Source organism: Balearica regulorum, chromosome 1 (genome assembly GCF_011004875.1).
Source record: "Balearica regulorum gibbericeps isolate bBalReg1 chromosome 1, bBalReg1.pri, whole genome shotgun sequence".
Taxonomy (NCBI): Eukaryota; Metazoa; Chordata; class Aves; order Gruiformes; family Gruidae; genus Balearica; species Balearica regulorum.
Window position 1 is genome coordinate 192,669,877 of NC_046184.1, and position 15,842 is coordinate 192,685,718.

General features: G+C 37.7%; 1 protein-coding gene across 7 annotated transcripts in view; it reads right to left on the bottom strand.

Moving 5' to 3' along the window:
- The window catches only part of NBEA (neurobeachin), a 524,026-nt gene that overhangs the window by 101,193 nt on the left and 406,991 nt on the right, over positions 1-15,842 (bottom strand). For all 7 annotated transcript variants that reach the window (XM_075741999.1, XM_075742002.1, XM_075742000.1 and 4 more), the window contains 3 exons: positions 10,374-10,491; positions 9,393-9,495; positions 3,481-3,596 (listed from right to left, as the gene is read on the bottom strand). In XM_075741999.1, the coding sequence (XP_075598114.1) occupies positions 3,481-3,596; positions 9,393-9,495; positions 10,374-10,491 (337 nt within the window). The remainder of the gene's footprint in view (positions 1-3,480; positions 3,597-9,392; positions 9,496-10,373; positions 10,492-15,842) is intronic.

A 15,842-nucleotide genomic window follows, 5' to 3' on the forward strand; every position in this document is an offset into this window, starting at 1 on the left:
CCATGGGACCTGATGAGATGCATCCACAGGTCCTGAGGGAACTGGCAAATGAAGTGGCTAAGACACTATCCATCATATTTGAGAAGTCCTGGCAGTCTGATGAAGTTCCCATGGACTGGAAAAAGGGGAAACATAAACATTTCTAAAAAGGGAAAAAAGAAGACCTGGTGAACTAAAGGCCACTCACTCTCACCTCTGTGCCTGGCAAGATCAGGGAGCAGATCCTCCTGGAAACTATGTTCATGCACATGGAAAATAAGGAGGTGATTGGTGACAGCCAACATGGCTTCAAAAGAGCAAATCATGCCTAACAAATTTGGTGGCCTTCTATGATGGGGTTACAGTATTGATGAATAAGGGAGGAGTGACAGATGTCATCCACCTGGACTTGTGCACAGCATTTGACACTGTCCCGCATGACATCCTTGTCTGTAAATTGGAGAGATGGATGTGAGAGATGGACCACTCATTGGATAAGAAATTGTCTGGATGGTCGCATGGCTTGATGTGTGTGTGAAGACCAATGACAAGTGGCATTCCTCAGGGGTCCGTATTGGGACTGGCGCTGTTTAACATTTTCTCGGCGACATGGACAGTGGGATTGAGAACACTCTCAATAAATTTGCAGACAACACCAAGCTGTGTGGTGTAATTGACATGCTGGAGGGAAGGGATGTTGTCCAGAGGGACCTTCACAGGCTTGAGAGGTGGGCCCATGCAAACGTCCTGAAGTTCAACAAGGCCAAGTGCAAGGTCTTGCACCTGAGTCAGGGTAATCCCAAGCACAACTACAAACTGGTCAGAAAGTGGATTGAGACCTGCCCTGAGAAGGAGTTTGGGTGTTTGTTGATGAGAAGTTCAACATGAGCCGGAAATATGTGCTTGAAGCTCAGAAAGCCAACCATATCTTGGGCTGCATCAAAAGAAACATGATCAAGGGAGATGATTCTGCTCCACTCTCATGAGACCCCACCTGTTGTGCTTCCTCCAGCTCTGGGGTCCTCTGTACAAGAAAGACATGGAGCTGTTGGAGCAAGTCCAGAGGACAGCTACAAAGATGATCAGAGAGCTGAAGCACCTCTCCTATGAAGGCAGGCTGAGACAGTTGTTCAGCCTGGAGAAGAGAAGGCTCCAGTGGAGACCTTATAGCAGCCTTCCAATACATAAAGGGGGCCTGCAAGAAAGCTGGAGAGGGACTGTTTACCAGGGTGTGTAGTGATAGGACAAGGGGTAGTGGGTTTAAACTGACGAAGGGTAGATTTAGATTAGATATAAGGAAGAAATTCTTCACTCTGAGGGTGGTGGGGCATGTGAGATTTACAGTAAGAAACTGATACCAAAAAATTGCCAGAAATTAAGTGCTTTGAGTCAAAGAGAAACACTATTAAGATACTGACCAAGCTGCTCTAAGCTTTCCCAAATACAATACAAGCTCATAGACAGAAAAAAAAATAGTGCTAGTAATCCTCCAAACCTTGGGCATAGCAAGTGGTACCTGGAATGCAAATATCAGGCCATCCCGTTGTAAGGCAGGTGAATGACACTAGATGACATTAAGAGAAACTTGCCTCGTGGAACCACCCAGGTGTTTGGCTATAAAACCTGCCTAGCAGCACTAGTATCAAACAACATGCCAAAAACCATTTTTTTGAGACCTCTGAGATACTCTGAAGGAATCCCTTCAGGCTGAAGCTTGTTTACTGATGGATACTTTAGTGTGTCACTGCAATGCCTAATTGACTTCAGACATAATGATGTCTTCCAGGTTTGGATGCTTTGGTGATGTACCTAAAAATAAATGACCTTGGAGTTTTAAACTGATTAAAAATGAAAAGTAATTTATCAAAAATTGGCTCAGCTCTTGTCTACTCTCATTTAAAGAGTTTACACACACTGCTTACAGAAGAAATTAATAAATAAAAAGGAAATTACAAGCGAAGGACAGTTCTGTCAATAATGTATTGGACAAGGACTGAGGGGACCTAGGCTAACTTCCCAGCACTCCTGTAAACCCTCCAAGTTTGGTGAGGTGGTCAGGAAGCCTGGGAGGCTATGTCTGCATTTCCTCATCAGCAGAAGGGCAGCGGATGTGTGAGAGACGCGCAGTGGCTGGAGGCAGGCCAGTGTCCAGAAGCAGGATAGCGGCATTCTTGTGGCCCTGCACCAGATGTAATAAACGCTCAGCAGGGCTCCTTCCTTCAGCAGAGATCTGCGGGACTACGGCTGTAATGCTCGGGAACCAAGCTGGTGCGCCTGCATGGGACTGCACCATACGGACTTTCCAGCTATGGTCTCCGGTAGCTTCAGGGATTCTGCTTTGTGCTCCACTGCACAAGGTAAACATGCCCTCAGATTTCCAACTGTTCAGTGGTAGCACTTCTGTGTCACACTGGGATAATTTGATGACACATTTATTAACGTCTGTAAGACCGGATGCACAGAAGATGACTACTGTATAAGCACAGAGGCAAAAGCCTAAAGGTTCAAAGTAAGTCAGTTTGACAGTTCCTGAGTTCTGCCACTGCCCTACGGGGAAGAACGCAGTGTCTGTCCTCAGAGTGGTCAGCATAACAGGCACTTACAGGTGCTACCTTCGGGTTTTGCACTTACATTTGTCTTACGTCTGGCCTGAGGATAACCTCAAGCATAGAAGTTAGGACCAAGATGAGAGTTGTAACATTGGAGTACAAAGTGATGCCTGGCAGAATTTAATTTGGGTTCCAAATTAAAGCTCACTGGAGTGAAATATCTCAGCAAGTCTCCACAGGCAGGTTCATAAGCAGCATGCGTGCTACAGGCAGGAATTGTGCTAGCAGACAACCTCCTGGAAATCTTTGTATATGGTACAGAAAACTGCTGGTTTTTACATTTAAAATTACCACAGGATTTAACACTAAAAAGGAAAGGTGAAAGGGAAAATGCCATTGTCTATGTTTAATGACAATTGCCAGAAAAGCTCTTCTTTTGCCAATAACAAATGGATGTCTATGGCAGTTATTTCTCATTTTAAATACCTAATCTGATATTATATTTCAGCTCAAAGACCTAAACGAGAAAAGATGCTGTAATCTAATCATACCACAATCCAGGTGACATCTGTACTAGGCAGAATACTGTTGTTATTCTGCTGTCTAGTTGCTGTTGCTGAGAATGATGAAGTAGCGAAATTACATTTTCCCATTATTATTTCCAGACATTCTCTGGCAATGGTTTGTTGACTCTAATAAAGCTTCAGACAAAGCTGTCAGCAGAGGAAATGGCAGAAGGGGAGCAAGGAACAGCCTCCACAACAATACATGAATCTAAAGTCTCAGTGATAGGTTGTGCATTTTCTGATAAAATTTAATGTATGTGTTTCAGAATCTATCATAAAGCTGCAGCTGAATTCTAGAGGGATAAATGTATTCTATCAAGTCACGGTGCTTAAGACTTTGACAAACATAAACATATTATGAAGGATTAAAGAGTCAGAAGCCTTACCTGCTATAGTGTTGAGGAACATCAAGTATTCAAAGTTAGATATCTCCCGTCTCTGCCAGCGCTGAGTCATGTTGGAGGATTTATAAAGCTGTCGGGGAGTGGCCAGAGAGATTCTCCTAGGAAATACATTTAAAGAATGGGGTTTTTAAGAGCCTCATTAAATGTTAAGATGTAGAGCAATGTTATTAGTGTGATTAATTTCAGATTCTCTCAGAGGCTTTTTTATTTCATTTAATGAAGTCAAGAAGACACTATTACCCTTATTTGAGAAATGACTAAAATTAAGATCTGTATTTTATTTTACCAGTACTACAGCATTGTAATAATTCAGAATAATATATTTTGTGATTTATTTTATTCTGAATTTGGTTAAAAGACTGGAAATAAAAGAAACTGCAGACCTCCTGGTGCCTGACTTGTCCAGCAGGAATAAAAGAGGAATACCATTTCCCTGTTTCAAAAGGATACATTGAGATAAATTCATTAAGGTGAGTGAGTGATAAAGTGCCATATATTTCCAGCACATGGCTTGAAGATATTTATTCCACAATTTATGCACCTCCTCCATGGTCAGCTACCCATGATCCCTTCCTATATCCCAGTAAGATTTGAGATTTCTATTTATAGCCTGGTTTCTGAAAGAAACAAGGTTTATTCAGTTGTCTGCTCACACGTCCAGCTGCCTGTCTCTCCATAATAACTTCTGAATTGCATTTCATTCAAATTTGGAAGAGCAGAAGCTTCTAAGATACTCAATTTCTACACATTTACTAAAACTTACATGGCTGGATAAAGGAGAAAGAACCAAAACTACTGTGCCAAGGAAGAGAAAAGCAGAAAACTTCAACTCTTCTATATTCAATTTGACAACATCACAATAACCAAATACCATGCACCAAGTTCTAAATTACCCAGAGTATATACTGTCCCTGGTTGACAAAATATAGGGGACTAGATTCAGTCTAGACTAATGCATTAAAGAAAAAAATCTGCAACAAGCAGAAATAGTATCACTGCTCACAGATCATTTCTAGAGAAAATAGTTTTTGCTGAAAAAAAAAAAGACAAGGAAAAATCTTTGAAAGGAGAAAAAATTCATCTTCTCAGATACTTTTTTTTACAGAAACTTAAATCTTATAAATGGATGAAAACAGAGAAAATGTTTATACCTCTTAAAATAAAAGAGGATCCCTAATGTGTAGACTATTCATGAATTTAAAGAATATATCTGGTATTTATGTAGCTTGTCAAGAGTAAATAAGGACACATAATGCTTCAGCTTTCAGTTTCACACTAAACACACTATTCTGTTCTACTGTCTGAAGATATATGTACATACTCCTACACATGCACTAAACCCTATTTCTGGAGAAAGGATGAGTATTGGTATGCGATTGGAGTGTACAGTTGTCACAATTATATGTCTAAATTGTCAGTGTGTAGGTTGCCATTGTCTGCCATACTTAGGCTTACAAATTGAGCATACAAAAATGACCATGCAAGTGCAGGTATATTTTCTTCTTTTTTAATAATCTCTGTATCTACTCAAAATAGCAGTACATAAGTTCTTGCCAGCTCGGATAGCCTTATTTTACAGTAGACTTTAGGATGCCAATGGTAGATACACTTTACTAGTACACAGGAGACATTACAAAAAATGTTGCTTCTATTATGCTTCTTCCAAACAATTTATCTAAAGAATTATCTGAATGCAATCATAATCTATATTGCATTTTATAGGATAACAATTACTTTTACAGTGGAACTCTCAAAGACATATTGTTCCCAGTAAACTATGACTAATGCTACACACAAATTAATAAATACAGAAAATAAAAATACTAAAGAGACCATTAAATTTACAAAGCATTTCTGTCACAGACTTTCCGTGACAACATTTATGCATCAGTACAGCTTAGGAGCTGCTTTTAGACTTTACCTACAATCTCCCAGGAAGTCTCAAAAATCTATAAACTGTCATGTGCTGGACTTCACATTTCAATGCCTGTTTTGAGCAAACTCTACAGAAAATCTAAATATACTAAAAAAGCTCCTTATTCACTCTAGATCTAAGGTATTTGAAATATTCACAGTTATTTCAGCAGAGACTGGAAAAAATTATGCACAATAAATTCGTTCCACACCTCCTCATTTCAGTTAACACAGGAAGACCCACTGTTTTGTGTTTTGCTAAATCCACCCAACTTTGATCAAACCATTTCTTTCTTTCAATATGCCATCACTAATATGAAGATGCACAAATGAATGTGCTTCCTTTGCTTCTAGAGAGCTGTGAAATACCTACTCAAAATGGAAACTGCAGAAGACTCTCTGATGTACAAGGGAATGATCCAATATTTCAAGTTTTATATGCTTTAAATATGTTTGCAAAACACTTCATGGTATTTTGTTGAGGGAAGGGATGTTCTATATCCTGTATGTGGAGCTTGACCCATCCCCTTTCACAATTACTTTTAATTTAGTTAGCTACAATCCAATCTCATGCAAAGAATCTTTAAGTATCTTCTCAAAAACATAGCACCTGCGTGATGTTTTGTGCTGTGTTGCTCCTGTTCAATAAAAAAAAAAAAAAAAAAAAACCAAAAAAAATGAACCAAACAAAAAAAACCCCAAACCAACCACTTGGGGAAAGTCACTGGCTTCTGACCAGAGACTCATCAATATTCACTTTTAATCAAAACTCTAAAAGTGGTTTTATTCTTTAATGACATCACATCTTAGTTTTCTTACCCCTCTCCCTTCCCAAAATTCAATCTCTGCAACCAGCTAATACCAAGATCTGGAAATTCGTCACCAAGCTACTGATGTGGAATAAACGGCAGCGCTGAGCTGAGGTTGTATATAGTTACTGTATCAGCCAAAATACATTTTCTTTCAGCAAAAAGTCATAATTTGTATTTCTCAGCTTTAATAACTGTAGCCATCATTTTATCTAATGCATTAATAGTCGACAGAATTTCAGTGGAAGGTGCTAGCACATGTTTAATGGTGAAGTATGATACTGTAACTGTATCTTTTACCAATTCTTTGATCTCTGTACGCTTACAAAACCATCAGGCAGCTCACAGGTGGTTTCTAAGCTGTGATGTTACCCTCAATAAAAATGCACCAGTAAATTACAGCTGAGGTGTTAGAACCCTAAAAAGTGGTCTGCTAATAGTGTTGTAAAAATGTGGATATTACTCTACCTGTGTAGAATCACATGGAGCTGTAGAAATAAGTTAGATAAAAGGCATAGCACTGTCTGCCCAGTTGTATCATATGGCGAGGTCATAAGGAAACCACAATCAAAGCAACATGTTTCAAGAAGAGTGAAAATGCATTCATCAAAGATAGATGAATTTGATTACCAAACCAGACCAAACTTCAACATGTGACTAATTTTAAGGATGTAATTGCTTCTTTGTAGCATTAAGCAAAGACTTGAAGCTTTGTTGAATCAAAGCATTAGATAGGCTGGTGCGAAAGGTCACAGAGAGGCAAACTGGAGACTCGCTCAGAACAGCAGGTCTGTAACAGTCTTTAGAAAAGATACCAGTTTCCCTGCTTCTAATTCTTTGTGCTATTAGAAGATCATAAATACTGCTTTTCCCTTCTATTTCCTTCCATTTTTGTTAATCTCAGGATTTCTCCATGAAAACAGAAATGCACTTTAAGTACGTGTACTGCATTAAAAGCAATTTACTCCTTCACAATGTTTCCATTGTGAATGCAATTCCTTATGATAATCTAATTAACTTTAGATGAAATATTTATCAGAGCAGTATCAGAGAGGAAATATTACTTCCGAAAATAAAACTAAAGAACTTAAGCAAAACAAAAATAGATCTGCTTTTGTTAAAATATTTTAAGGTACAGCTTAATCTGGAAAATTAGTCATAAAAAAGGATAACATTTTACTCAGCATAGCAGCTCCTTTTGGTTACTCAGCATAATTTTCCCTTATGTTAGTTCTACAAATAAGCATTATTTTTAAAATTAGCATTCTTGACCCAACATATTCATAGGAAGGGAAACTGTATTCTAACATCAACAAAATATTAGCTACATAGCAGTTATAGAGCCAGATTTTCCCTCAGTTACCCCACTGAAATCCTACTGAAGACAATAAGGGTATTTAGACAGAAATAAAGGAAAAAACATGATTACAGGGTCTTTATTGTGCATAAATCATACCATGATTACGCAAAACCAAGAAAGAAAAACAACTTCACTACCATATGCCAGATTTATTCTGAAGGCTAACAAGCCCATTTTCGATTCAAATTGAACTTTAATCAAAAAGGTATGGAAATAACTGCATATAATATTGAAGCTGCAACTTTTCTAAATAATTATATATCAACAAACTTTTTCAGACAATTATTCACTGAATAATGCACAAAGGATATGAATTTCAAAAGTAAAAAATGTCACTGTAGATATGAAATGCTGATTGAGAAATTTGCATTTTGTTTGTTCCAGAACATGTGGCCATTTTTATTTCAGAAAAGAATACTATTACTTTCCATTTAGAGACAGCAATTCCTTTAATTTGAGTATTTGGAAGAGCAATGCAAATATTAACAAGATGCACCTTCCAAACAAATGCCCCAACTTCCCCTTGATCTCAGTGAAAACTTGAGAAATTTGGCAGTTTGCCTAAGAACTTCAGCACATTCAGGAGATCAAGCCTTAGGCATCATGAGACCCTTGAGCTCATGACAGGGAATGATGTTCAGGTGGGAATGAAATAGTTCTCCGATCCTACAAATGCTTTGACACTTCAGAGCATTTCCACATTCTGCACTGGGATAAAACAAGGACAATATGAAGTTTTAGTTTGTAGGAAATTACTCAAAGAAAAAGACACATCCCAGACATTACACCGATGATTAAGTCATTGGCTTTTGGCCAAGTCAAGCCAAATGGAGATGTGAACCCAAACCACCATATTTTGTGAATTTCCTGCTGTTTCCTCACTCCCTTATATCTATCTATTCTTCTTTCATTTTGACCACAAATTAATCCTGAACCTAAATATTTTTCACAAAACTTCTGCTGATGCATCCTCAAAAATAATTTTTGGTCTGAACAGACATTTCTAAACCAAAAAAAAAAAAAAAAAAAAAAAAAATTGGAGGCAGAAAATTCCCCCCCCATCATTTAAGTACACATGAAGATCATCTTACCCATCACTGAAATATGAATACTTTTACAGTATAGGATCTGACCACTTTCAGCCTTATTTCTGACCATAAGCTGATCTGATATTGATGTTGATGACATAATAAAAACTGTACTTGTCCATAGTACATGAAAATCTCTGAAATTTTACCTTAGTTGGACTTTTCCAAAATTATATATCCTCCTTAATTTTGGAAACAGAAGAATAATGCATTATACCAATGAATGGAAGAAACTTGGGAATTGTAAAATAGCTACTATACTGTCGAGCAATGAAGTAAAAGACACACACATTCATATAAAAGGCAAGTGAGAAGATACATATAAAAAATAATTTTCATTCAGCAAACACAAAACCTAGTTAAGTTTAGTTCTGTGTCCTGCATAACAATAACAGCAAGGATGAACATTTGTCTGTACATTTATAAAACCTGACTGAAAACCATACTTTGAAGAGATATGGTATAAGTTTTTTTCTGGTCCTTCACTGGAAGGTACTTATTTCCTGTAATGATTAAAAAAAATCTAATTTACAATACTTTTACTTTTATTCCATAATAACAGGTCATATAATAAGTAAAGGGTATTGTTTCTCAAACTAACCTTAAGGAAAAGGAAATCTAGAGTTTTATGATAGGAATGATGTTTTAGTATTGACATGTTTAAAAATAGAATTTGTATAATATAATAAACATAACATATACAAACTATTTTAATTAAATTACCTGGCTTGTGGCAAACCATAGCTGGTTCCTACTCCAACACGTGGTAAGCTGTACACAACTTTTTTCACTGTTGCTTGGTCAGGAAAATTAAACATAACAGAAGCTAAATGAAGAAGAGAAAATATGGAATAGTAAACCATCTGCAGAAGTCTGTTTCTCCACCTGCATATATTTTTAAAATGCTCTTTGGTTTTTATTTGGGAAGAGAAGTCAGTTCCATTTTTATCCTCCCGGAGATCCAAGTTAGAGCAGAAACTCCTGGCATACTTCATACCTCTGTATCATTAACTGGTTAACGTTTTGGGCCTGACTCTCCCATTTTGCAGAAGACCTGAGCAAGGTATACTTCAAAGGAACTGCAGCTTACCATTAACCCATATAACTTCTTATCAGGCTGGGAAGCTGTTTGGTAGTTGGCACGGCATTTGGTCTTCTAATCAGTGAATTAAAACGCACAGGAGCAGAAATTGTTTAATTCCCTCTCCGGTTGGAATCAAAACTTACATCAGAGCTCCTCAGGGGACAAGACTACTGACGCACCTCACCAACCACTCAACTCTGATTCAGAGTAGCACATACAGAAAACTGAGTGGATTCATTTATTGATCTGGTCCTTTTTGCTTTAACTCACTTTATAATTAGTAAAGGAAATTTCCTTTTAGGTATTTCCCTAAAATATGTACAGAAAATAGGGGAGAGGGGTGAGATCATAGAAAAAGCAAAATTCCTATCAAACATTCGCCAATTGCAATGATCTGTTTTTGTAAATAAATCTCACTGCTGCACAGAAAGCAGTGACATTGATTTATGTGATTGATTTTAATATGAAATGCAATGAATACATGCAAGACTAAGCATTATTGAACACAAACATAAGCATGTCATGAAAGGAAGCACGGAGTTTAAATTCTAAGATTAATAAATAACACACAAAATAACTACTAGCACATTTTTACCCAACAAAAAAAACCAAAAACATACTTCTGTTTGCCATAAACACTTCCAAAGCTGTGTTCTGGAGAAGATAACGTCTTGAAAAAACAGCCCGAATCTCACTGAACATCCATTTTCCATGCAGACCTTCTGTATAGGCAAGGACCTTTAAAGAAAGTCAAGGTGACAGTTATTAGCAGGAATTTTTCATTAAGTTATTGCATAAAAACATAGTAAAATTAACCCATCAATGAAGTACAGTTCGGCTAATCATATCTCTTTAACACTTAAAACCCATGAGTTAAAATATGAACTTAAATGTTTTTTTAAAAAATGCATTGAAGTATAGCTGTTAGAAGAATGTCAGTAATAAGCAGATACTCCTAAGATCTATTTTTCATGAGTCGCATCAACTTATTTTCCTCAAAAAAACTCAAACTCTACAAGGAAGCACAGGGTAACAGACACAGTTGCAATTATGCTTAGCTGTATTTTCCTCCAACAGTGTGCATGACACAGTTGTCAGTTATGTATTGGATAACAGATTTACTTCTGAGGCTAACTTGTGCAAAGTACAATCAAAATAATATAACTTACTATTCACATCCATTTCAGGGTCATAAATTAGGAATGGTCTCTCCATTCCACGAATAAATACAGAAATTACCTAGAACAGTATGTCGACACAATGATTTTTCTAAACATAAATACATTCAGTATCCCAAAGCATGAACAAAATTTAACAATCTGGTTCTTTGTATTTTAAAACTAATGTGAAAATATTTTAAAATAAAAGACTTTAAAATTATCATTGCTTTTCCAATTTGTGAATTTCTCCATTGAAAGTATTGGTCTAAGACTAGATATTAGTACCTAAATAATCTTTTTTCACTCCTCTTTCACTGTTCTGGATGTACAGAAAAACAGACAAAAAAGACCCAATTGAATTAAGTATCAGCTTTATTAATTTCTCTCATCTGTGAATCATCATTCCAACAGTATCATGTGGTGTAGAACAACCCTTTCCCAATCCTTTTTACCAGCTGGAAGGCTGCCTTTAGCCCTCCACTTCTGCTCAGGTGGGCTCTGTCCATAGCTGAGACTGTGACACTTCATCCTACGAGGGCTCAGTAGTTTGGGATGGGGAGCATCCCCTCACTACACCCAACTGCATTTCCCAAGCACTGTAGAATGTGCCTTCCCCTAGGCTGCAGTTACTAAGAGAGTCACATCCCTGGTGAAATACAGAAACGCAATGAACACCTTTACTAATGGGAAGTACAGAAAGAACGTCTCAGACTGAAGAGATGGAATTTCTCTGTTCTTCATTAGGTACATCGAAACCATTGGTATACCAGCTTGCAGTGCATTAGTCACTCAGTTAAGGTCTTTACTTTCTGTAAGCATGACCTCCCCCAGCTTCTGAATAGGGAAATGTTAGGGAGACCATATGTTGCTGCTGTCAATGATCCTTCATGCTTGAGGTAATGGAAATTGTATTCCTTCAGTTTTTCACTGATGTAGCTTCAAGTTAGTAACATGCCTTCATATATGAAAAAGCTAATTTAAGTTTGTACACTTGGTGTTAAAAGAGCTCCAAGAGATTTTAGTTAATTAGTTCTCTATAACTTTTTTCTCATAACAATGATGAGTCTATTTCAGAGATGATTCTAAGAGCAACAAAATGGATGTACTTCAGCACACTGAAGAGCATTCAAACATTAGTTCTGTCCTTGATGGAAAGTGCAGAGAGGAACACAGTGAGCCTCCTGTACTGTCTACACGGGAAGAAGTTACAGACAAGACTTAGAGCAGCACTGTAGCTGATGGTACTGTTTCATGATTCACCTCAGCTCTCCACACTAAATAAATATAGCCTTTAAGAAAGGAAGGGGCTTGAGTTCTTTGGAGGTCCCTGGAAGACACACAAGAGACTATATGCTCCCTCCATTCAGCTACAGGCCAGCTGTGGAATTACTACCTCATATGCTTGCAATGGTAAATTAACCTTCATGTTAAAAATCTGCACCTAATTTTTACTTTGAACTCTGTTGACTTCAGCTTCTAGCCACCAGATCTCATGACACCTTTGTCTGTGAGATTAGAGAGTCTTCTAGTATCAGATAACTTTTCCTTGTGCCAGTAATTACAGACTGTGATCCAGTTACTGCTTAACCTTCTCTTTGATAAGCTAAATAAACGAAATTTTCCTTCAGTCTTTCACTGAGATCAGATGCTAGGATACAGCTGGTATCATATATGTGAAATTCAGATGGTTAAGAACAATGACTGTGAAGATTCCAGCACCTCCTTTGCATGTCTTTTGCTGCTATCTGATACAGACTTTTTGTAAATACATAGGTTCTTAAGATACGGAGAGGAAATAGAGAGGAAAATACTCAAGTTTAGAAAGCTAAAAGATGAGAATGATCTCCCAGACAGAGGAGTTTGAAATGTAGGTAGCTGTAACCAAATCTACAGCAGCCAGCAGACTTTCCAAATAATAAGTTCCTTGACAAAACACCATGCTTCAGAAATTCACTTTTTGTTTCAAAAATGTTTCTAGTTGTCTTATTTTTTTCTAAAGAAAAATGCTTAATGCTGACTATCTCCTATGTATTAACATTTTAGATGTTTCACAGTAATACATTTACAATGTCTTGATACATACCACAGCTTAGTTATTACAGATCAACACTAAAAGCACATTGTATACCGACCATACACTGGTTGCCTTTCTCTTCCTCCTCTTCCTCAAGTATAAAGCAATCGTAACTTCATAGAGGTAGATTCAGCCCATTATGAAACGAATGACTTAAGATAGCACTCCAGTAAAGCAGTAGAAAGGATAGGAAATCAGAGGAAAGGAAGGAGTCTATAATTCAATTACTGTCCTCAATTACACTCTTCTTAACTGTCTATTAGTCCTACAAATATCAGATTATCATGTTGATATCAAATCAACTCAATTATTTCAGTATTTCTGTTGTATTGTTTTCCTGTCCAAGATATACTACCCATTTTTGTCATCCTCCATAACATTCATCTAACACTATTTTCAAGCCATGCATTAAACCTTCCATTATTAGATATCTACACTTTATATCAGAAATTACTGACATGGTTGCAGGATTCTTTTTTGTTGTTGTTATATCAGAGCCAAAATAAAGTAATTTAATTTTTCTGAATTTGAATGCTTTAAAAGGTTTACTTTTTTTTTCCCCTTCCAGGATGATTTTTAGCATTTCACTTTCTCATATTCCATGAATGAAGGCCTGGCTATTTTACAGTTTTTACATACTGCATATATTTTATATTTTATATTTCATTATTCATAAAGACATGGAAATCATAGAAGCATAGAATCATAGAATCTTTAAGGTTGGAAAAGACCTCTAGGATCATCAAGTCCAACTGTCAACCCAACACCACCATGTCTACTAGACCATGTCCCAAAGTGCCATGTCTGCAAGCTTTTTGAACACCTCCAGGGACAGTGACTCCACCACCTCTCTGGGGAGCCTGTTCCAATGTCTGACCACCCTTTCAGTGAAGAAATTTTTCCTAATATCCAATCTAAACCTCCCATGGAGCAATTTGAGGCCGTTTCCTCTTGTCCTATCATTTGTTGCTTGGGAGAAGAGACTGACACCCACCTCACCACAACCTCCTTTCAGGTATTTGTAGAGAGCAATAAGGTCTCCCCTCAGCCTCCTCTTCTCCAGGCTAAACAACCCCAGTTCCCTCAGCTGCTCCTCATAAGTCTTGTGCTCCAGACCCTTCAGCGGCTTTGTTGCCCTTCTCTGGACACGCTCCAGCACGTCAATGTCCTTCTTGTAGTGAGGGGCCCAAAACTGAACACAGTATTAGAGGTGCAGTCTCACCAGTGCCAAGTACAGGGGGACGATCACTTCCCTACTCCTGCTGGCCACGCTATTTCTGATACAAGCCAGGATGCTGTTGGCCTTCTTGGCCACCTGGGCACAGTGACAGCTCATATTCAGCCAGCTGTCAACCAGCACCCCCAAGTCCTTTTCCTCCAGGCACCTTTCCAGCCACTCTGCCCCAAGCCTGTAGCATTGCCTGGGGTTGTTGTGATCGAAGTGCAGGACCCGGCACTTGGCCTTGTTAAACCTCATACAGTTGGCCTCAGCCCATCGATCCAGCCTGTCCAGATCCCTCTGCAGAGCCTTCCTACCCTCAAGCAGATCGACATTCCCTCCCAACTTAGTGTCATCTGCAAACTTACTGAAGGCACACTCAATCCCCTCATCCAGATCATTTATAAAGACATTAAAGAGAACTGGCCCCAATACTGAGCCCTGGGGAACACCGCTTGTGACTGGCCACCAACTGGATTTAACTCTGTTCACCACTACTCTCTGGGCTCGGCCTTCCAGCCAGTTTTTTAACCAGTGAAGAGTGCACCCGTCTAAGCCATGAGACTCCCGTCTAAGCCATGACCACTTTATTCATCAAAAGACACTGAAATCATGTTACCCAGTTATGTGAAGCCAAAATTATCATGTATTCCATCCAATGTTTTGTTGTTGTTTATATTTAAAGCCAGTGCTCTTTATTTTGATAACTTTATGAGGTTTTTCTCCTAAAAATTATCTGAAGACTTTTTGTTCTAGGCATGTCTTTATGGTTGAAACATCATGACTAAGCACCAAATTCTAGATAGGTCCCAAATAAGCTGTTTTTAATAAAATAAAAACCAACCAGCCAACCAACCATGTCTACACTTGAACCAAACACACTTTTCATTTTTAGTATCAGCTGCAATTATTTGGTTTAAAGCTAATTTCTCCTTGTAAACCCCTTTCATTTACTCAGAAATATGCATTTGTTTTAAAGATAGCAATGGGTTCACTGGGAGATGATAGACCAAGAATAAAAGTCTGCTAGGATGCATTGCAGTAGGATGAAGCAGTCACCCTAACGCTGGGAATGAGAAGTCTCTAAATCTCAGGGTTCTGTAATATGGAAAAATATCTATTTGTGACACTTACTTAGATTAGATTAGTAAAGCAGCTTGGGATGTTCAGATGCTCTACAGAAGAGAAGCAGAACAATTACTGAAGTACCTTCCTACTTGGCTGAGATATGAAGGCTCCATTATTTTAATTTTATTTCTGATGTAATCAAGATCTCTCCTTTTTTTTCGATTAAGAGTCAAAAAATTTTTAATCATAAGCCTACTTCAGTAATTATTAAATTATTGATAATGAATTAATCCAGCTTAATTAACAGCTGGGATTTTGAAGTATTACATTAACCAGAAGACCCGAAATACCAGTTTCCATTCTGCTAGAATCCCTGATAGATTATCTTCACAGAGAAACAATTTAGAAATTTAGGAGAAACAATTTAGTATTGAGGCTTATTTTATTGCTGCTTTATACCTTTTTTGGTATCTCATAGCACCAGACACAGCACCACAAAAGGATATTCTGGCTCTTTTCTTCTGATTATTGTTTCTGGAATTGAAATAATCACAAAATCAGGTGCCAT